Consider the following 24,710-nt stretch of genomic DNA (forward strand, 5'->3'; position numbering starts at 1 on the left):
TTTTGACCATTTGTGCTGACCTTTCAATTTCAACGTACCTCTCTATAACATGACCCAGCTGTAATTTCAGTAGTCGCATTGGTTTGATTTTTGGTTTGCTTGTAGGGCGCTGGCACCCGCATTCAGTGACCCAGAAAATTTGGCACTGCTGTGAATAGTTTAGTCGCAAAGTGAAGATTCACGGGTAAAAAGGCCCAAAATTCTAGATAGGTTCTTTTTCAGCTTTGAGCAGCCCTGGGCGAGTTCTTTAGAGAAATGTGACTCTTTTTCATGGTGCTCTTGTCTATGTCCAGCTAACCAACGAGATGAGGATGGTCATTGTCATTTTCTAAGCTGCGAACGGGCAGAAAGGTGAGAAAATGTCGGATTTTGACCATTTGTGCTGACCTTCCAATTTCAACGTACCTCTCTATAACATGACCCAGCTGTAATGTCAGCGGTCGCATTGGTTATATATAGGGCTCAAACGATTAGTCCGATTAACCGGTTGCAGACCGGTTACGAAGAATTAACGGTTAGCTGATAAAGATAACGGTTACGCAGTAACTTTTCAGTCAATTTTTCAAGTATCAGGTCGTTGCAAAGTGTGCACTTTCGCGGGCTGTCGCACGCGTACGCAATTTCTGGGCTGTCAACTCGGTCATATCTGGTCTCTTGGTGTGAGAGTATGTATGAATGAGCATGCAAGAGAATGTACAAGTGTGCGTTGTACTGAATAGGGTGCATTTTTTTTGAATGAGCATAGTCAAATATATGGTTAAAAAAGAATCCGCAGGATTGCCGTGGCTTATAGGTTATAACCGGTTAACCGACCGTTAGCTTAGCAGTTAACCGTCAGGGGTAAAACCGTGACCGTTTGAGCCCTAGTTATATATTTGGTTTGCTTGTAGGGCGCTGGCACCCACAATCAGTGACCCTAAATATTTGGCACTGCTGTGAATAGTTTAGTCGCAAAGTGAAGATTCACGGGTAAAAAGCCCCAAACTTCTAGATAAGTTCTTTTTCTGCTTTCAGCAGCCCTGGGTGAGTTCTTTAGAGAAATGTGGCTCTTTTTCATTGTGCTATTTTCTATGTCCAGCTACACAACGAGATGAGGATGGTCATTGTCTTTGTGTGAGCTGCGAACGAGCAGAAGGGTGAGAAAAAGTTGGATTTTGACCATTTGTGCTGACCTTCCAATTTCAACGTACCTCTCTATAACATGACCCAGCTGTAATTTCAGTGGTTGCATAGGTTTCATATTTGGTTTGCTTGTAGGGCGCTGGCACCCACAATCAGTCACCGTAAACATTTGGCACTGCTGTGAATAGTTTAGTCGCAAAGTGAAGATTCACGGGTAAAAAGCCCCAAACTTCTAGATAGGTTCTTTTTCAGCTTTCAGCAGCCCTGGGCGAGTTCTTTAGAGAAATGTGGCTCTTTTTCTTGGTGCTCTTGTCTATGTCCAGCTACACAACGATATGAGGTTGGTCATTGTCATTTTCTGAGCTGCGAACGGGCAGAAAGGTGAGAAAATGTCGGATTTTGACCATTTGTGCTGACCTTTCAATTTCAACGTACCTCTCTATAACATGACCCAGCTGTAATTTCAGTGGTCGCATTGGTTTCATTTTTGGTTTGCTTGTAGGGCGCTGGCACCCGCATTCAGAGACTCAGAAATTTTGGCACTGCTGTGAATAGTTTAGTCGCAAAGTGAAGATTCACGGGTAAAAAGCCCCAAACTTCTACATAGGTTCTTTTTCAGCTTTCAGCAGCCCTAGGCAAGTTCTTTAGAGAAATGTGGCTCTTTTTCATGGTGCTCTTGTCTATGTCCAGCTAACCAACGAGATGAGGGTGGTCATTGTCATTTTCTGAGCTGCGAACGGGCAGAAAGGTGAGAAAATGTCGGATTTTCTCACCTTTATGCCCGTTCACAGCTCAGAAAATGACAATGACCATACTCATCTGGTTGTGTAGCTGGACATAGACAAGGGCACAAAGAGAAACAGTCACATTTCTCTAAAGAACTCGCCCAGGGCTGCTGAAAGCTGAATAATAACCTATCTCCAAGTTTAGGGCTTGGTACCCCTGAATCTTCACTTTGCGACTAAACTATTCACAGCAGTGCCAAATTTTCTGGGTCACTGAATGTGGGTGCCAGCGCCCTACAAGCAAACCAAAAATCAAATCAATGCGACCACTGACATTACAGCTGGCTCATGTTATAGGTAGGTACATTGAAATTGGAAGGTGAGCAAAAATGGTCAGAATACGACATTTTCTCACCTTTATGTTCGTTTACAGCTCAGGAATTGACAATAACCATCCTCATCTCGTTGTGTAGCTGGACATAGACAAGGGTACCCAGAAAAAGACCCCCATTTCTCTAAAGAACTCGCCAGGACTGCTGAAAGCTGAATAATAACCTATAGCAAAGTTTGAGGCTTTTTACCCATGAATCTTCACTTTGCGACTAAAATATTCACAGCAGTGCCAGTTTTTCTGGGTCACTGAATGTGGGTGCCAGCGCCCTACAATGAAACCAAAAATCAAACCAATGCGACCACTGACATCATAGCTGGCTAATGTTATAGAGAGGTATGTTGATATTCAAAGGTGAGCACAATTGGTCAAAATCCGACATTTTCTCACCTTTATGCCCGTTCACAGCTCAGAAAATGACAATGACCATACTCATCTGGTTGTGTAGGTGGACATAGACAAGGCCACAAAGAGAAACAGTCACATTTCTCTAAAGAACTCGCCCAGGTTTGCTGAAAGCTGAATAATAAAATATCTCCAAGTTTAGGGCTTGGTACCCCTGAATCTTCACTTTGCGACTAAACTATTCACAGCAGTGCCAAATTTTCTGGGTCACTGAATGTGGGTGCCAGCGCCCTACAAGCAAACCAAAAATCAAACCAATGCGACCACTGACATTACAGCTGTGTCATGTTATAGAGACGTACGTTGAAATTGGAAGGTGAGCACAAATGGTCAAAATCCGACATTTTCTTACCTTCATGCCCGTTCGCAGCTCAGAAATTGACAATGACCATCCTCATATTGTTGTGTAGCTGGACATAGACAAGGGCACCAAGAAAAATACCCACATTTCTCTAAAGAACTCGCCCATGGCTGCTGAAAGCTGAATAATAACCTATATCAAAGTTTGGGGCTTTTTACACATGAATCTTCACTTTGCGACTAAACTATTCACAGCAGTGCCAAATTTTCTGGGTCACGGAATGTGGGTGCCAGCGCCCTACAAGCAAACAAAAAATCAAACCAATGCGACAACTCACATTACAGCTGGCTCATGTTATAGAGAGGTACGTTGATATTCAAAAGTGAGCACAAATGGTCAAAATCCGACATTTTCTCACCTTTCGACCCGTTCGCAGCTCAGAAAATGACAATGACCATCCTCATCTCGTTGTGTAGCTGGACATAGACAAGGGCACCAAGAGAAACAGTACCATTTCTCTAAAGAACTCGCCCAGGGCTGCTGAAAGCTGAATAATAACCTATCTCCTAGTTTAGGGCTTGGTACCCGTGAATCTTCACTTTGTGACTAAACTTTTCATAGCAGTTCCAAATTTTCTGGGTCACATAATGTGGGTGCCAGCGCCCTACAAGCAAACCAAAAATCAAACCAAAGAGACGACTCACATTACAGCTGGCTCATGTTATAGAGAGGTACGTTGAAATTCAAAGGTGAGCACAATGGCCAAAATCCGACATTTTCTCACCTTTCTGCCCGTTCGCAGCTCAGAAATTGACAATAACCATTATCATATCGTTCTGTAGCTGGACATAGACAAGGGCACCCAGAAAAAGACCCACATTTCTCTAAAGAACTAGCGCAGGCCTGCTGAAAGCTGAATAATAATCTATCTCAAAGTTTGGGGCTTTTTACCCATTAATCTTCACTTTGCGACTAAACTATTCACAGCAGTGCCAAATTTTCTGGGTCACTGAATGTGGGTGCCAGGGCCCTACAAGCAAACCAAAAATCAAACCAATGCGACCACTGACATTACAGCTGGCTCATGTTATAGAGAGGTACGTTGAAATTCAAAGGTGAGCACAAATGGTCAAAATCCGAAATTTTCTCACCTTTCGGCCCGTTCGCAGCTCAGAAAATGACAATGACCATACTCATCTCGTTGTGTAGCTGGACATAGACAAGGGCACCAAGAGAAACAGTCACATTTCTCTGAAGAACTCGCCCAGGGCTGCTGAAAGCTGTATAATAACCTATCTCAAAGTGTAGGGCTTGGTACCCATGAATCTTCACTTGGCGACTAAACTATTGACAGCAGTGCCAAATTTTCTGATTCACTGAATTTGGGTGCCAGCGTCCTACAATCAAACCAAAAATCAAACCAATGCGACCACTGACATTACAGCTGTGTAATGTTATAGAGACGTACGTTGAAATTGGAAGGTGAGCACAAATGGTCAAAATCCGACATTTTCTTACATTTATGCCCGTTCACAGCTCAGAAATTGACAATGAACATCCTCATATTGTTGTGTAGCTGGACATAGACAAGGGCACCCAGAAAAATACCCACATTTCTCTAAAGAACTCGCCGATGGCTGCTTACAGCTGAATAATAACCTATATCAAAGTTTGGGGCTTTTTATACATGAATCTTCACTTTGCGACTAAACTATTCACAGCAGTGCCAAATTTTCTGGGTCACTGAATGTGGGTGCCAGCGCCCTACAAGCAAACCAAAAATCAAACCAATGCGACCACTCACATTACAGCTGGCTAATGTTATTGAGAGGTATGTTGATATTCAAAGGTGATCACAATTGGTCAAAATCCGACATATTCTCACCTTTATGCCCGTTCGCAGCTCAGAAAATGACAATGACCATACTCATCTCGTTGTGTAGCTGGACATAGACAAGGGCACCAAGAGAAACAGTCACATTTCTCTGAAGAACTCGCCCAGGGCTGCTGAAAGCTGTATAATAACCTATCTCAAAGTGTAGGGCTTGGTACCCATGAATCTTCACTTGGCGACTAAACTATTGACAGCAGTGCCAAATTTTCTGATTCACTGAATTTGGGTGCCAGCGTCCTACAATCAAACCAAAAATCAAACCAATGCGACCACTGACATTACAGCTGTGTAATGTTATAGAGACGTACGTTGAAATTGGAAGGTGAGCACAAATGGTCAAAATCCGACATTTTCTTACATTTATGCCCGTTCACAGCTCAGAAATTGACAATGAACATCCTCATATTGTTGTGTAGCTGGACATAGACAAGGGCACCCAGAAAAATACCCACATTTCTCTAAAGAACTCGCCGATGGCTGCTTACAGCTGAATAATAACCTATATCAAAGTTTGGGGCTTTTTATACATGAATCTTCACTTTGCGACTAAACTATTCACAGCAGTGCCAAATTTTCTGGGTCACTGAATGTGGGTGCCAGCGCCCTACAAGCAAACCAAAAATCAAACCAATGCGACCACTCACATTACAGCTGGCTAATGTTATTGAGAGGTATGTTGATATTCAAAGGTGATCACAATTGGTCAAAATCCGACATATTCTCACCTTTATGCCCGTTCGCAGCTCAGAAAATGACAATGACCATACTCATCTCGTTGTGTAGCCGGACATAGACAAGGGCACCAAGAGAAACAGTCACATTTCTCTAAAGAACTCGCCCAGGGCTGCTGAAAGCTGAATAATAACCTATCTCCAAGTTTAGGGCTTGGTACCCGTGAATCTTCACTTTGCGACTAAACTATTCACAGCAGTGCCAAATGTTCTTGGTCACTGAATTTGGGTGCCAGCGCCCTACAAGCAAACCAAAAATCAAACCAATGCGACCACTGACATCACAGCTGGCTCATGTTATAGAGAGGTACGTTGAAATTCAAAGGTGAGCAAAAATGGTCAAAATCCGACTTTTTCTCACCTTCCTGCCCGTTCGCAGCTCAGAAAATGACAATGACCATCCTCATCTTGTTGTGTAACTGGACATAGACACGGGCACAAAGAAAAACAGTCACATTTCTCTAAAGAACTCGCCAAGGGCTGCTGAAAGCTGTATAATAACCTATCTCCAAGTTTAGGTCTTGGTACCCGTGAATCTTCACTTTGCGACTAAACTATTCACAGCAGTGCCAAATTTTCTGGGTTACTGAATGTGGGTGCCAGCGCCCTACAAGCAAACCAAAAATCAAACCAATGCGACCACTGACATTACAGCTGTGTCATGTTATAGAGAGGAACGTTGAAATTGGAAGGTGAGCACAAATGGTCAAAATCCGACATTTTCTTAACTTTATGCCTGTTCTCAGCTCAGAAATTGACAATGACCATCCTCATATTGTTGTGTAGCTTGACATAGACAAGGGCGCCCAGAAAAAGACCCACATTTCTCAAAACAACTCGCCCATGGCTGCTGAAAGCTGAATAATAACCTATCTAGAAGTTTGGAGCTTTTTACCCGTGAATCTTCACTTTGCGACTAAACTATTCACAGCAGTGCCAAATTTTCTGGATCACTGAATGTGGGTGCAAGCGTCCTACAAGCAAACCAAAAATCAAACCAATGCGACCACTGACATTACAGCTGGCTCATGTTATAGATAGGTACGTTGAAATTGGAAGGTGAGCACAAATGGTCAGAATCCGACATTTTCTCACCTTTATGCCCGTTCACAGCTCAGAAATTGACAACTACCATCCTCATCTCGTTGTGTACCTGGACATTGACAAGGGCACCCAGAAAAAGACCCACATTTCTCTAAAGAACTCGCGCAGGGCTGCTGAAAGCGGAATAGTAACCTATCTCAAAGTTTGGGGCTTTCACCCGTGAATCTTCACTTTGCGACTAAACTATTCACAGCAGTGCCAAATATTCTGGGTCACTGAATGTGGGTGCCAGCGCCCTACAAGCAAACCAAAAATCAAACCAATGCGACCACTGACATTACAGCTGGCTCATGTTATAGAGAGGTACATTGAAATTCAAAGGTGAGCACAAATGGTCAAAATCCGACATTTTCTCACCTTTCTGCCCGTTCGCAGCTCAGAAAATGACAATGACCATACTCATGTCGTTGGTTAGCTGGACATAGACAAGGGCACCAAGAGAAACAGTACCATTTCTCTAAAGAACTCACCCAGGGCTGCTGAAAGCTGAATAATAACCTATCTCCTAGTTTAGGGCTTGGTACCCGTGAATCTTCACTTTGCGACTAAACTATTGACAGCAGTGCCAAATTTTCTGGGTCACTGAATGTGGGTGCCAGCGCCCTACAAGCAAACCAAAAATCAAACCAATGCGAGCACTGACATTACAGCTGGGGCATGTTATACTTCCTCCGCCCAGGCAAAATTTTCGCCTATCTCCTTCAGCCCAATGACAGGTGTCTGACAGCAATTTTTGCATCTTGTGCACTTCACCATCACACAAATCTGCTCGGTCAGGCGTACCAGTTCCAAATAAGTCGGCGAAGTCGGCAAAGAGTAAAGAAACATCTAGAGTAGAGCGCGTTGAATGCGAGTGAACTGGTAAAAAAGACACGAAGTCAGTCACTAGTCAAGGTGGGTGCTGCTAGAGTACCACTGCTGGCACTGGAGTAAAGAGCAGAGGTTTCATGTTGCGAAAGGCTAGTGTGTTTGATTGCATCCTGCTCAAGGTCTGTGTACGGTAAAAATGCACGCGAGCTTGAAGCTGAGAAAGCCACTCAGCGACGCTTGCCCACATACTGCAAAATGAACCAGAATCGGCACTGGGCAAAACAGTTGGAAAAGAAAGGCTTCGATGACAGGGTTGTCACTCGCCCAGCTCATTCGCCTGATGTCAACGTGAACGGTCCAGCAAAGCGACGCTGACTGAGCTCGCCAGCTTCGGCTGGAAAGAAACACAACCGATCATACTCGTGAAGGAGGTGAAGCGCTTGGGAAAAAAAGTGTCGATAGAAAATATTTGCGCTTCTGGAAAGTGCGAAGTACTACCCGACAACAAGTGCTGCGTCGGCTGATGACAAAGGATGCCTGCTACATTTTTCGACTTGGAGAGTTTCTCTTGATGTTCAACGACTCCTCAACTCATTCTGAGTCGTTATAAGCCGTTCTGAGAACCTGGAATGTATCAGTAAAAACTGTAAAGATAAGCGAAAATTTTGCTTGGGCGGAGGAACTTGAATTTTTGGCAGTCTTGGTCATGCTGTCCATTTCCAGCTTCCTGCATGCCAACACGATCATAACCATCATCAGCAGTGCAGTGGTTATTCTATACACATACCAGTATATGATCCTATAGTCCCAATTCCTCATTTACTTGTACACTGATACAGGAAGGAATGCGCACCACTAAGCAGCCGAGACCGAGTAATTCTAGTTTCGGAGATTTTCCAGGGCTATGATGTACATAAGATACTGGACTCGGGAGAGAGATAAAGGGTGCGTTTGGTTGGTACGATCTAGAACAGGATCGAACAGCTGGTGCACACGGAGCAGCCTCATGCCAACCAAACGGTACTCCAGAAACAGAGCATATTTTTGTGAAAAATATGCCAAACTTGGTGCATTCTTCAAAATGTGTATGGGTCACCATGGTCACTGTGTACGGTACGACGAGTCCAACCCAAAAGCGTATGCACGTGATCATTTCGGACCAAAATCGATGTTCCCGCCAGGTTTCACTGTGAAAAAGTGAAACTGCTCGGTCTGCTCCGGCCTCGAGGCCGGAGCAAGCAGAACATGTTCTGGCCGACCCAGAACAGGTGCAGTCCCAACCAAACGCGCTGTTCTGGTGAATCCTGTTCTAGTTCGTACCAACCAAACGCACCCAAAGACACCAGGCAGAGATTGACCAATAACATGGCGGGAGACAAAACAGGATGAAGGGGTCATGTACCTGCAATGTACTAAATTGCAAATATATTCCGACATGGAATTAGGCCCGGGTATAGTCTGAGAAACGACACAACTGTTACACGTAGGTCAGTAAATGCTGCAGAGCAGAAACAACCATCTGCCACTGTGTACTTAGCGTGGTTCTAGCAGAATTAGTACTGTGACAAGGTTTCAATAGAGATACAGTGCACTAGGTATTGCAAGTCCAATGCACATGACTGGAAACTGGTACGAACCGTAGTTTGCCAAGGTCTTCTTCGTACGACTCCAACAATTTCTCCTTTCGCTTGACCTTCTCTCGAATGGCTGATATTCGAGTAGCAAGAGTTTCTTGTATCTATGTCAATACCCGAATGAGCATGTGGACACACACATGCACACACATGCACACACACACACACACACACACACACACACACACACACACACACACACACACATACACACACACACCTTAGACCTTAGACATGCCCATCGCGGGAGCGATGATAGCGAACAGCTATGTTAGACATAGCAACTTGTGCTGGGATTACACCATTCAACACACACACACACACACACACACACACACACACACACGTGCGCGCATATTGTTACATGCCATTATTTTATCTTGACGGCACACACAGCCTGCCAGCAGTAACGGAAGTGACAATTGATGGTACAGTCCTGATCATGTGAATGGTTCCCGAGACTTCAAAGCATGCGTACCACTCAGGCGACAGCCAAAAGGAGACAAGACTAGACTGTGCTTACCTTGCTTCTATCGTTCATAACAGGTTGGCGTTGTGGCGGGGTCAGGCCCACAATGGAACGAGCACCTTGCAGAGGCTCTATATCCAGGCTGTGTGTAATAGCTCTCACTAAGCCACAGTACTGCATGTCGGCACGGCAACAACAAGACGGGCATGTCATTAGATACTGACTGGAATATGCTACATGTATTGGTATGCATGTACATGCATTGGTATGCATGTACATGCATACCAATGCATGTACATGACTGCCAGACAGTGGCACACTGCATTGGCAAAAACGATTACACTCTTCACCGAAAGTTATAATACACCCTATACAGAACAGATACACCCTATATAACAGATACACCCTATATAACAGATACACCCTATATAACAGATACACCCTATATAACAGATACACCCTATATAACAGATACACCCTATATAACAGATACACCCTATATAACAGATACACCCTATATAACAGACTAGCAGCATCCGGCCAGCGTTGCCTGGCCGAACGTGGCATGCGGGTGAAGCAAGTACATGACCAGCACACGTGCTCAGCACGTGGTGGTGGCTACACGATTCGCACGCTTCGCGTGCTCAGTGCTTCTGTGGCTGCTTCCGCTAGCTACACGATTCGCACGCTTCGCGTGCTCAGTGCTTCTGCGGCCGCTAGCTACACTGTTCGCACGCTTCGCGTGCTCAGGGCAGCGCTGCTCCGCAGCGAACACACAGACAACCACACAGACAAACACACGTCACAGGTGCCTCTTCTTTATAGTATATATACACCCTATATAACACATACACCCTATATAACAGATACACCCTATATAACAGATACACCCTATATAACAGATACACCCTATATAACAGATACACCCTATATAACAGATACACCCTATATAACAGATACACCCTATATAACAGATACACCCTATATAACAGATACACCCTATATAACAGATACACCCTATATAACAGATACACCCTATATAACAGATACACCCTATATAACAGATACACCCTATATAACAGATACACCCTATATAACAGATACACCCTGTATAACAGATACACCCTGTATAACAGATACACCCTGTATAACAGATACACCCTGTATAACAGATACACCCTATATAACAGATACACCCTATATAACAGATACACCCTATATAACAGATACACCCTATATAACAGATACACCCTATATAACAGATACACCCTATATAACAGATACACCCTGTATAACAGATACACCCTGTATAACAGATACACCCTATATAACAGATATACCCTATATAACAGATACACCCTATATAACAGATACACCCTATGTGAGAAAAGGGAGAGAGTGTGGGTGTATGTTTGTGTAGTGGTGTGGGCATGTGTGGATTTGGCATTTGTCCCCAGCTCTTTTCTATATCATTCATGCCGGAAATACTGCTGCATAGCCCCAAGTCTGAAGACTTGGCAACTTCACGCCTGCACCTGACTCTTGCGCTATGATACGCGTCGCCTATGACACCCCTCGGAATTTCCCACCTTGCTCCCCCTTATGTTCTGGCTGCCCGTTTTGGATCCATCAGTTGCCTGATGATCGTAGAGATACGTGAAACTCGGAGTTGTGACAAAGCTTCCAAACTCTCTCTTGTGTAACAGATACACCCTATATAACAGATACACCCTGTATAACAGATACACCCTATATAACAGATACACCCTATATAACAGATATATCCCGTTTTGGATCCATCAGTTGCCTGATGATCGTAGAGATACGTGAAACTCGGAGTTGTGACAAAGCTTCCAAACTCTCTCTTGTGTAACAGATACACCCTATATAACAGATACACCTTATATAACAGATGCACCCTATATAACAGATACACCCTATATAGCAGATACACCCTATATAACAGATACACCCTATATAACAGCTACACCCTATATAACAGATACACCCTATATAACAGATACACCCTATATAACAGATACACCCTATATAACAGCTACACCCTATATAACAGATACACCCTATATAACAGATACACCCTATATAACAGATACACCCTATATAACAGATACACCCTATATAACAGATACACCCTATATAACAGATACACCCTATATAACAGATACACCCTATATAACAGATGCACCCTATATAACAGATACACCCTATAATAACAGATACACCCTATATAACAGATACACCCTATATAACAGATAGTGCTGAAACGATTACGTTTTTTCCTTAGTGGCTTAGCTGATACCATAACGATCGGCTTATCGGCTAAACGATTATTATTGTAACTACATCGGTACGTGTACATTCTGTGAATTCCAAAAAAATTACGAGTCCAACATCGCCAACGACGAAAAGCGGGCGCATAGATCCGATGATCCCGCAACAAGTCCGTCAGCTGTTCGGACTGACCAGACGAATACAGACCAGACAGAGGCAACTCACTGGTTGCAACCCAAGTGCTGATGGTGCCCTTCGCCTGTGACTTCGCTGACTCAGACGATGAAGTCAGAGAAGCCGGCCAGGAGTGCAGACCGGTGGATTTCGACGGATGAGCTGACTTGAGGCGCACCAACAAGTAACTAGTTGCTTTTCCTGTCTATGCTCAAAATAGGCCCAGACGCCAGGCCTAGCTCGTCGTCGAGCAAACTGGTTCGGGAACCGTCGACAGAACGGAAAACATGAAACTGAAGACCACTTTACTGTCTTTAGCTCAAGACTACTCGCACGTGGAGGGAACTCCAGCCCCTGCAGCTAGTGAGTGGTGTAGACACATACTTAGTACCGGTACTGAGCCTGCTCGTCCTGCATGCTGTATGGAAAGTAGATCTACGTAGTCAGCTCAAAAGACGGCGACGATGATCGCGTCGATGTTTCACAGATCGCGCTTGTGCTTTTACACGTACATCGATGTTGCAAGTGTACATGGTGTACAGTCATGTACATATTCATGTCGTACTCGCAACACTTTCGATGCATGCACGCTTTGTGCGACCCCCAAAGGGGGGAAATCCCATGCCGAGCGTGAGTACCATTCTACTCGTTTAGCCGATAAAATCGAAATAACCGTTCGATCTATTTCTTATCGAGTAAGTAACGAGTAATCGATATAATCGTTTCAGCACTAATAACAGATAAACCCTATATAACAGATACACCCTATATAACAGATACACCCTATATAACAGATACACCCTATATAACAGATACACCCTATATAACAGATACACCCTATATAACAGATACACCCTATATAACAGATATACCCTATATAACAGATACACCCTATATAACACATGACTGTAATACTTGATCCTCTTCCTAATATTAGGCCCTCTTCCTTAGAAGTGTTTGGCACTTTCTGAATGTATACAGATACCACAGATATCTGCATATCACGTTAGTTTCAACATGACACGACCAGCCTGATGTCCACATCCATGTGCTGAGCATCACCTAGCTGATATATCCCTTGCTGTCAGAACTTACCACTTTCTCGCTCTCCTCTAGCGTGGCCAAGAGTTCATGCTGAGCGTGGCGCTCTGCCTCTAGTTGGTTGCGAATTAGCTCATACTCACTGTTGTTGGAAGATGTCTGCAATGTACAGGGTTCAAGACATGACAACAGTAGACCACAGACTCAGTAGAAATAGGAAGGCAGGATATAACAACACAAACAAAATAGTCCCATGTGTGATCTTTCACTATGCCCGATCTTGAAAGGACTTGCTTACAAGTAGAAAGTCGGTGCACTACGGTAGTGGCCAAAAGGAGACTCTGCTTTGGTAGCTTTAGTATTTCTCTCTTGCTTTTTTTCAACAACCAACCCCAGAGCTCTGGGAAGCTCCATGAAAACATGAACACATGATACTATGATACGTACACACAGCAGCAAGGTCGCCACATGTACATGAATACATGATACTATGATACGTACACACAGCAGCAAGGTCGCCACATGTACATGAACACATGATACTATGATACGTACACACAGCAGCAAGGTCGCCACATGTACATGAACACATGATACTATGATACGTACACACAGCAGCAAGGTCGCCACATGTACATGAATACATGATACTATGATACGTACACACAGCAGCAAGGTCGCCACATGTACATGAACACATGATACTATGATACGTACACACAGCAGCAAGGTCGCCACATGTACATGAACACATGATACTATGATACGTACACACAGCAGCAAGGTCGCCACATGTACATGAATACATGATACTATGATACGTACACACAGCAGCAAGGTTGCCACATGTACATGTAACGGTTACATTTAAAAAGAAGCACCACATATTTATGTGACCATGCTGAAATGTGTGTGTGTGTGTGTGTGTGTGTGTGTGTGTGTGTGTGTGTGTGTGTGTGTGTGTGTGTGTGTATGTGTATGCCCACGGCTCACACACCACTCACATGCATGCACATGCACGCTACACGCACCCATCCATGTTTAACCGGCATGTAGATATGCACACTGTCTGTCAACTCACCGTGGTTAGAAGCTCAGCGGTGGTGGCCAGTGCAGCTTTGTTCTGCAATGCAAGCTGACCCCGTGTGTCCTGGAGCTGTTGGCTGTCAACATCCATACGTGCTGAAGAGGATAGACCTGGATATTTCAAAAGCAGTGCACAGAAGACGTACTAAATAGCACATTGAATGAGTCATGCAGGACAATGGGTACACACTGCTACACTAGTGTTGGTAGATTAAACATCTTTCATACAGGGGATCCTGAGTGTGGCAACAAATATTATCAGAGGATAGTAAAGAACGGCCACATGAAGAAAATGAACGCTATGCTATTACATTGTACATACCGTATTTTACCGGTTGTAAGTCGACCCCGGTTATAGGTCGACCCCGTATCCGGAGGTCTCAATTCTGCATTTTAAAGTTTTCACCCAAAGAAGCACTACTAACCACCTCCTGCTACTAACACATCAACAAATCATGTAAACATTCCTTATTGGAGGGCATAACGTCCCAATCCATGAAAAAATGCCAATAAACTGGCAACAATGTGTACACATGGTGCACTCGTGCATGCAGTGCAGGTCATTTTTGTAAGATACTGATATTTCCCGGTTATAAGTCGAATCCCGGTTGTAAGTCGACCCCCACCCTTTCTCCGTCTATTTTAAGTCGTAAAAGGTCGACTTACAACCGGCAAAATACGGGATGTATGTCACCATAGAACCTCCCGCTACACTATTCACAGGCTCTATAAGTTAGTTAGTAGTGGTGGAGTTTTCACACGTTTTACACTACGCCACTATGCAACTACCCTGTAAGTATATCTGAGAGCTGTTTGGACGGACTCACCGGGCGTAGTCGCTGCAGGACTCCGTGTTTCTCCGCGCCTTAGCGTTGCCAATGCTGCACTCTGATCCCGAATGACTCGATCATGGTTCTGTGCCTGGCAGCGCGCTCCCACTTCAGCCAAGCTAAAGGTTTTCTGATGCTGCCAAGGAAGAGATTGGCAAGCACAAAGCCGAGTGGCATTCATTTCCTGACCCATTACTAGTCTAGCACATGTATTTATATCCTGCTCCTGTATCATTTCCTTGTGTTGGATTGCCTATGCATGTACCTGTTTATATACACACGAAGGGCAGAACACGCATGTAATGGTAAATTACCCAACATAACCCCCCCCCCAATAGAGTCTTGAATAAAGTAACTGACCAGAACCATTGAGCCATTATGCATTTCACTACCAGCATCAACTGGTACTGGCACTAGGTACTGTAAGCCACTCTTCCTTCAAACACATCCTGACAGCAAATCTGAGCAGCAGTTTGGACAGCAAACATTGCTGCTTCACATCATAGTGCAGTCAAGGTTAAATGGCATGTGCCAAGCACCGGCGGCACTTTCAATAAAATTACCTTCTCGTTCAGATGAGATAACCGCACAACGCAGAGCAGCATAGCATGGCACATGGCAGCACAGCGCGAGCACAGCACAGCACAATATGCGGGATCAACAGAGTGATCAGGAACTGAACACCCTTGCAGTAACAGTCAGGTTTCACATCATCTCAGCAATGGTTCCAACTCAAGTACACACAGTGCACCACAGCACACACTATACCTGGAAACTTCCAAGAGGCGCACCAGGTTGTCGAACTCAGACTCCAACTCGTCCTGGCTCATGTCATCACAGGAAACAAGGCTGTCTGACACACCATCATCGACTTTCTGCATTATCACCGGCCCACCGTCATCTGCGGACACAGTATGCACTGACGGCTGTGCTGCAAAGCTGACATGCTGGGACGTGTCCACTGGTCTAAGTAACTCCACGGCAGCTGACCGGCTAGAAGCGCCTGTATTGCCATGCAGCAAAAAACAAACAAACAAACACACACACACGGACATGCACACACACACACACACACACACACACACACACACACACACACACACACACGTATACACACAGAGTATGCAAACATACAGCCAGCGTCTGGCCACCAACATATGTTCCAGTGAGGGGAAAAGGATGAGGAATCTGGGAGCCTAGCTGGCAGAGTGACGTCTTGCTGATGAGTGCCATGTCGATGGAGATTTGGACTTCTGCCGACTCCGTTGAAAGTTGGTGGCGGCCTGGAAGCGTGTGAATCTACTTTTCCACCAAGTCCAAACCACCGGTGGCTGAATTTTTGCAGCGGTGAGCAGGTCCAGTGCCAAGGGTTCTGGTACTAATCGGGAACAAACGCTTCAGACGTTTCATTTCATTTCATTGATCTTCCCAAGGCAAGTAAATACCTGTCGAGTGAATCCTAGCATGCTGTTACCTACCTAATGCAATACTTCCTCCGCCCAGGCAACATTTTCGCTTATCTCCTTCAGCCCAATGACAGGTGTCTGACAGCAGTTTTTGCATCTTGTGCACTTCGCCATCACACAAATCTGCTCGTTCAGGCGTACCAGTTCCAAACAAGTCGGCGAAGTCGGCAAAGAGTAAAGAAACATCTAGAGTAGAGCGCGTTGAATGCGAGTGAACTGGTAAAAAAAAGACACGAAGTCAGTCACTAGTCAAGGTGGGTGCTGCTAGAGTACCACTGCTGGCACTGGAGTACAGAGCAGAGGTGTCATGTTGCGAAAAGTTAGTGTGTTTGATTGCATCCTGCTCAAGGTGTGTGTACGGTAAAAATGCACGCGAGCTTGAAGCTGAGAAAGCCACTCAGCGACGCTCGCCCACATACTGCAAAATGAACCAGAATCGGCACTGGGCAAAACATTTGGAAAATAAAGGCTTCGATGACAGGGTTGTCACTCGCCCAGCTTATTCGCCTGATGTCAACGTGAACGGTCCAGCAAAGCGACGCTGACTGAGCTCGCCAGCTTCGGCTGGAAAGAAACACAACCGATCGTACTCGTGAAGGAGGTGAAGCGCTTGGGAAAAAAGTGTCGATAGAAAATATTTGCGCTTCTGGAAAGTGCGAAGTACTACCCGACAACAAGTACTGCGTCGGCTGATGACAAAGGATGCCCTCTACATTTTTCGACTTGGAGAGTTTCTCTTGATGTTCAACGACTCCTCAACTCATTCTGAGTCGTTATAAGTCGTTCTGAAACCCTGGAATGTATCAGTAAAAACTGTAAAGATGAGCGAAAATTTTGCTTGGGCGGAGGACGTAGATAGGTACGTTGAAATTGGAAGGTCAGCAAAAATGGTCAGAATCCGACATTTTCTCACCTTTATGCCCGTTCACAGCTCAGAAATTGGCAATCCCCATCCTCATCTCATTGTGTAGCTGGACATAGACAAGGGCACCCAGAAAAAGACCCACATTTCTCTAAAGAACTCGCCCAGGGCTGCTGAAAGCTGAATAATAACCTATCTCCAAGTTTGGGGCTTTTACCCATGAATCTTCACTTTGCGACTTAACTATTCACAGCAGTGCCAAATTTTCTGGGTCACTGAATGTGAGTGCCAGCGCCCTAACAGCAAACCAAAAATTAAACCAATACGACCACTGACATTACAGCTGGCTCATGTTATAGAGAGGTACGTTGAAATTCAAAGGTGAGCACGAATGGTCAGAATCCGACATTTTCTCACCCTTATGCCCGTTCGCAGCTCAGAAAATGACAATGACCACACTCATTTGGTTGTGTAGCTGGATATAGACATGGGCACTAAGAGAAAATGTCACATTTCTCTAAAGAACTCGCCCAGGGCTGCTGAAAGCTGAATAATACCCTATCTCCAAGTTTAGGTCTTGGTACCAGTGAATCTTCACTTTGCGACTAAACTATTCACAGCAGTGCCAAATTTTCTGGGTCACTGAATGTGGGTGCCAGCGCCCTACAAGCAAACCAAAAATCAAACCAATGCGACCACTGACATTACAGCTGTGTCATGTTATAGAGACGAACGTTGAAATTGGAAGGTGAGCACAAATGGTCAAAATCCGACATTTTCTTACCTTTATGCCCGTTCACAGCTCAGAAATTGACAATGACCATCCTCATATTGTTGTGTAGCTGAACATAGACAAGGGCACCCAGAAAAATACCCACATTTCTCTAAAGAACTCGCCCATGGCTGCTGAAAGCTAAATAATAACCTATATCAAAGTTTGGGGCTTTTTACCCATGAATCTTCACTTTGCGACTAAACTATTCACAGCAGTGCCAAATTTTCTGGGTCACTGAATGTGGGTGCCAGCGCGCTACAAGCAAACCAAAAATCAAACCAATGCGACCACTGACATTACAGCTGGGACATGTTATAGATAGGTACGTTGAAATTGGAAGGTGAGCAAAAATGGTCAGAATCCGAAATTTTCTCACCTTTATGCCCGTTCACAGCTCAGAAATTGACAAAAACCATCCTCATCTTGTTGTGTAGCTGGACATAGACAAGGGCACCCAGAAAAAGACTCACATTTCTCTAAAGAACTCGCGCAGGGCTGCTGAAAGCTGAATAATAACCTATCTCAAAGTTTGGGGCCTTTTATCCGTGAATCTTCACTTTGCGACTAAACTATTCATAGCAGTTCCAAATTTTCTGGGTCACGGAATGTGGGTGCCAGCGCCCTACAAGCAAACCAAAATTCAAACCAATGCGACCACTGACATCATAGCTGGCTCATGTTATAGAGAGGTACATTGAAATTCAAAGGTGAGCACAAATGGTCAAAATCCGACATTTTCTCACCTTTCGGCCCGTTCGCAGCTCAGAAAATGACAATGACCATACTCATCTCGTTGTGTAGCTGGACATAGACAAGGGCACCAAGAGAAACAGTACCATTTCTCTAAAGAACTCGCCCAGGGCTGCTGAAAGCTGAATAATAACCTATCTCCTAGTTTAGGGCTTGGTACCCGTGAATCTTCACTTTGCGACTAAACTATTCATAGCAGTTCCAAATTTTCTGGGTCACGGAATGTGGGTGCCAGCGCCCTACAAGCAAACCAAAAATCAAACCAATGCGACCACTCACATAACAGCTGGCTCATGTTCTAGAGAGGTATGTTGAAATTCAAAGGTGAGCACAAATGGTCAAAATACGACATTTTCTCACCTTTCGGCCCGTTCGCAGCTCAGAAAATGACAATGACCATACTCATCTCGTTGTGTAGCTGGACATAGACACGGGCACCAAGAGAAACAGTCACATTTCTCTAAAGAACTCGCCCAGGGCTGCTGAAAGCTGAATAATAACCTATCTCCAAGTTTGGGGCTTTTACCCGTGAATCTGTTGAGACCCTGGCTGCTTGACTTAGGAGTAGTGGTGGACCGTTTTTTCAGCTCGTAGATTCTCGCTCCTGGAGAGCCCAGTCGGCATCAGGCCGGTCTGGAGGTGGATATATCTCAGCAGTAGTAGTAGTAGTGGTAGGGCAGTGTAGTGGTGGTAGGTTCGCCATCAACGGCGATTAGAGACAATACCAGAAAACACAAAAACAAAAAATGTCGAAGGAGAAACCGACACGAAGATCGAGCTCCCTTCCGCGTGGCTCCAACAAACGAGGCCGAGGTGATCTCTCGATGGATTCCTCACCCGAGGGTTCCGCTAAGACCAACAAGAGGCTGTTCTCAGCGGAGGAGGCCGCAGAGTTTGTCTCAAGTGACTGTGCCGGATCCCTCGAATCCCTGAGAAAAGACTCTCAGCTTGAAAATTCTCCGCTGGGAGAAAATTCTCAATTTGAAAATTCCCGGCTGCAGGAACTTGTGCGGGATGAGGTCGTGAAAGCCCTCCCATCGTGTATTTCCTATCTCCGAGATGCTGTTGTGGCGGAGGTAACGGCAGCATTGCAGCCCCAACTCCAGCGTCTCATAGAGAGGCTGCTGGTCAAGCTCAGTCCTACACCCAGTGATGCTGCGACTCAGTCCAGTCGTCTGCCAGTTTCTGTCACTGAGCAGCAGCAATCTGTCCTGGATGCGCCAACATTTGCCTCGGTGGTCAGTCCTACACCCAGTGATGCTGCGACTCAGTCCAGTCGTCAGCCAGTTTCTGCCACTGAGCAGCAGCAATCTGTCCAGGATGCACCAACATTTGCCTCAGTGGTCACTCAGAACTCTGCGGACATGACTAAACAGCCCTGCAAATTACTGCTGCAGCAGCCGGCTGCAGAAATCCCAGCAAACCCAAGGCCACCTGAGCCACGGCAGATTGAAGACCTGGTCCAGGCTGCCAGAGCGGCAGCTACATCCCCATCGACAACACCTGTTCCGGAGGAGCCGTGGCAGGATGTATGTGCTCCTCGCAGGAAAGTCGTTCTGTATGTTGGAGGGCTGTCACCAACAGTGACAGAAGAACGACTCCGTGGCTACGTGACACGGAATGCCAACAACCCAGCTGTTATTGTCGTCTACAAGTGTCAAATACAAAGTGCGAAACCTGAGAAGTCGACCGCATTCGCTCGGCTCACTGTGAGCGCACCCACAGCTGCGGTGCTGCTTTCTAAGGGTTTCTGGCGGGGTCGAGCATACTGTCGTCGCTGGGTGTTCAATGCTCCCGAATCCAAGGCCTCCCAAACTCCTGTCAGCAAGGACAAGGGCAGGACGACGACTGACGATGCGTCCACAGACACTGAACTCAGTTCCCAATGATAGCGGCGGTAAATCGTTCACCACAAGTCATGAGCCAGGCTATGCTTGCCGTATCCTTTCTCAATATATGTAGTCTACAGAGAAAAGTCGGCGAAGTGCAACAGTACCTTGCTGTGCGTGGAATCCATGTCCTCGGCCTGGCTGAAACTTGGCTGAAGCCATGCATTAGCGACGGCGAGATTTCGATTCCGAATTACAAGCTGTTCCGAAAGGACCGTTATTGTCAACATGGAGGAGGCGTCGCTGTGTACTGTCATGATTCTGTCCATGCCAGAAGGCGCACGGACCTGGAGTGTCCAGAGCTAGAGATGATGTGGATCGAAATTACAAGTAATGGGCGAACCACTGTTCTCGGGTGTACATATCGCCCACCAAACAAACCTGTATCGTACTGGGATGGTTTTGAGAATAACATTGAGCAAGCTTGTCAAGGACGGCAACATTCCACAGTACTCGTTGGTGACTTTAACGTGGATTTCAGCATGCCTGGTAATGCTGCCCACCCTCTTCAGCATATTCTGACGAGATTTGATCTGAAGAATTACGTATCCTCTGCAACACGAGTGACAGCACATTCCCAGACCATTCTCGACCTTTTCCTCTCAACAACAGCTATAAGTGGAACATGTGAAATAATTTACCTCGATATAAGTGATCACTATGCCATACTCGCTCATCTACCGATTCCTTCTAAACCTGCTCGCAAGAGAACATCAACTGTCACGGGTCGTCGTCTCCATCAGATTGACTGGGGCTGCTTTCAAACTGATTTACATGGCATACTGTCTGTCGGCTTCGATGATCAAGATGTTGACTCCATGACAACTTCCTTTAACAATGCTATTCTCTCCACCCTTGACCAACATGCACCCATCACCACCCGCCGCCGTGCAGACCGGCGTCCATGTCCCTGGCTGACTCGCGAGCTGGTTGAGTGTGTCCGGAACCGAAACAGACTGCACCGCCGTCTAATGCAAGATAGAGCAAACGAGGCACTCCAGCAGGAGCACCGAGCTGCACGTGCCAAGGCCAGAAAGCTAGATAGACAGTTGAAGAATGCTTACTTTATGGATCAATGCTATACGTCTGATCAGAGGAAACTTTGGTCCGTGATGAACACTGTCACCGGACGAAAGAAGACCCGCCGAGTACCCCAGGTATCAGCTGACCAGCTGGGCGACTTCTTTGCAGATGTTGTTCATGACCCCAGTCGACCTACGCACCTACAGATGCCAGTTGGCCCTACGAAATCTGATGCCCTTACAGCCTTCCAACCTGTGTCGTTGTATGATGTCGCAAAGCGTTTGCAATGTGTGGATCCACATAAAGCTACAGGAAGTGATGGAATCCCAGGTATTGTGTTGAAACGTTGCTCGGACACCCTCTCCCCATACCTGATGAAGATCGTCAACTTATCTCTTGCGTCTGGTATAGTGCCATCAACTTTCAAACATTCTCTTATCAGCCCATTGTATAAAAATGGCGACCCACTGTCAGCTCGTAACTATCGGCCCGTCTCGCTACTGCCTATTGTTTCTCGCATACTGGAACACTTTGTCAAGAAACAGCTGACAACTTTCCTAGATGATCACTCCTTGTTACCTTCAAGTCAATTTGCATACCGAAGAAATCACTCAACAGAAGATGCTCTTATCCTTGCCTCCAACCGCTGGAAATTGGCCAAATCGGAACGAAAACACACCGGGGTAGTAATGGTAGATCTATCGAAGGCATTTGATAGAGTCCAGCATGCCAGGCTTGTGCAAGTGCTGTTTGACCTTGGCATTTGTGACACACCACTGGAATGGTTCCTCAGTTATCTCTCGGAGCGGCAGCAGTGTGTACGGGTGGAACACTCAGTTTCGCAATATGTTGGATGCTCCCGAGGAGTGTCTCAAGGCAGCGTTCTGGGCCCTCTTCTTTTTGTACTGTACACCAGTGATATGTCGTCAGTTCTACCAGGTAGTGTATGCCACCAGGAATTCGCTGATGATGTGGCTCTGGACTACTCCGACTATCAGCCTGATTTAGTGTGCTCTGTTCTCTCTAACGCCGTAACACGACTCGCTGAGTACTTGGACAACATTGGTCTGCTATTAAATGCCAGTAAAACCCAAGTTATGTTTGTGAGACCCCGTGGGTGTCTGGATGGACCATCTGAAGTGAAGTGTGGTACCACAGTGCTTGATGTTACTCCAGTCACGAAGTATCTCGGTGTCATGCTTGATGACCAACTGTCCTGGAAGCCCCAAGTGGACTTTATTGCCAGCAAGACTGCTACTACAATCGGGCAGCTCTGGCGCCATGCACGGTGCCTTTCACTCAATGCCCGCCGGGCCTGGTACATGAGTATGATCCAGTCTGTTCTCTGCTATGCCTCAAACTGTTTCTTTCCTGCTCTATCCAAACTGCTGCTACATCGACTGCTACGCATTGCTAAGTCTGGCATACGAGCCATCTTCCAACTCCCCAGAAGGACCCCCACTGCTCCCCTATTTGCCAGACTATCAATGCCTCAGCTCCACCAGCTGTACGTGCAACGTCTGCTTCTCTTCGTCTTCCGCTGCCTTCATGGCAGAGCCAGCTCACTGTTCCAATCCTACTACTCCCTCATTGCCACGGATGTGGACAGAAGTTGTGTCACGCGTGGTCAGGTCAGCCAGCTGCTCAGAGTGCCGTTCCTACCTGGTCCCTCAGGCCGTAGCTCTATCGCCTTTGTTGGCAGTACCACATGGAACTCTCTCCCTGCTGATATTCGCGCTTGCGACGTACGCCACACGTTTCAAGCATTGCTGTCTGGCTATGACCTCATCTCCCTCGTCAACTAGCTCTCCGATGTTGTGCCTACTATGTCTTCTTCGCAGATTCTGCCTGAACAGATGCTCATCAATTATGTTCTTGTCCTCTATCCTAGTCCAAATCCTGCCTTGCCCATGCATGACTCTCATGAAATGCCTGTACTAAATAGTCTATAGAACAAGAATATTGTATATCATACTTCTCTCATCAACTATGATAATACCCATTTCATACCCCCCCCCCCCTTCATAAAATTAATACCTACTGTTTTCTTTCCTTTCATTTCATCATCTTTTCCGTTCCTTTCTTCTTCATACACATTTTAAACATTTTCATCATATTGTGAGAGCCGTGGGCCAACAGCCCCGGTGAGAAGGCAGTCTTGCCTGTTCATATGGTGAAGTAAAATAAAGAAACAACAACAACAATCTTCACTTTGCGACTACACTGTTCACAGCAGTGCCAAATTGTCTGCGTCACTGAATGTGGGTGCCAGCGCCCTACAAGCAAACCAAAAATCAAACCAATGCGACCACTGACATCATAGCTGGCTAATGTTATAGAGAGGTATGTTGATATTCAAAGGTGAGCACAATTGGTCAAAATCCGACATTTTCTCACCTTTTTGCCCGTTCGCAGCTCAGAAAATGACAATGACCATACTATTCTGATTGTGTAGCTGGACATAGACAAGGGCACAAAGAGAAACAGTCACATTTCTCTAAAGAACTCGTCCAGGGCTGCTGAAAGCTGAATAATAACCTATCTCCAAGTTTGGGGCTTTTTACCCGTGAATCTTCACTTTGCGACTACACTATTCACAGCAGTGCCAAATTTTCTGCGTCACTGAATGTGGGTGCCAGCACCCTACGAGCAAACCAAAAATCAATCCAATGCGACCACTGACATTACAGCTGGGGCATGTTATAGATAGGTACGTTGAAATTGGAAGGTGAGCACAAATGGTCAAAATCCGACATTTTCTTACCTTTATGCCCGTTCACAGCTCAGAAATTGACAATGACCATCCTCATATTGTTGTGTAGCTGGACATAGACAAGGGCACCCAGAAAAATACCCACATTTCACTAAAGAACTTGCCCATGGCTGCTGAAAGCTGAATAATAACCTCTATCAAAGTTTGGGGCTTTTCACCCATT

General features: G+C 45.6%; 1 protein-coding gene and 1 long non-coding RNA gene across 2 annotated transcripts in view; both read right to left on the minus strand.

Moving 5' to 3' along the window:
• Positions 1-3,368: 3,368 nt before the first annotated feature.
• Positions 3,369-24,710, minus strand: part of LOC135806966 (uncharacterized) — a 28,800-nt gene continuing 7,458 nt past the window's right edge. The window contains exon 3 of the long non-coding RNA XR_010551386.1: positions 3,369-3,420. This is a non-coding gene — a long non-coding RNA (uncharacterized LOC135806966). The remainder of the gene's footprint in view (positions 3,421-24,710) is intronic.
• Positions 8,075-15,206, minus strand: LOC135806721 (forkhead-associated domain-containing protein 1-like). Its single transcript, XM_065320947.1, has 6 exons — positions 15,007-15,206; positions 14,175-14,290; positions 13,148-13,252; positions 9,641-9,760; positions 9,121-9,221; positions 8,075-8,210 (listed from the first exon to the last, which is right to left on the minus strand). The coding sequence occupies exons 1-6, from the start codon at positions 15,200-15,202 to the stop codon at positions 8,075-8,077; spliced, it is 774 nt and encodes a 257-aa protein (XP_065177019.1). The 5' UTR covers positions 15,203-15,206.

The sequence above is a fragment of the Sycon ciliatum genome, chromosome 1 (genome assembly GCF_964019385.1).
Source record: "Sycon ciliatum chromosome 1, ocSycCili1.1, whole genome shotgun sequence".
In the NCBI taxonomy this organism is placed as follows: domain Eukaryota; kingdom Metazoa; phylum Porifera; class Calcarea; order Leucosolenida; family Sycettidae; genus Sycon; species Sycon ciliatum.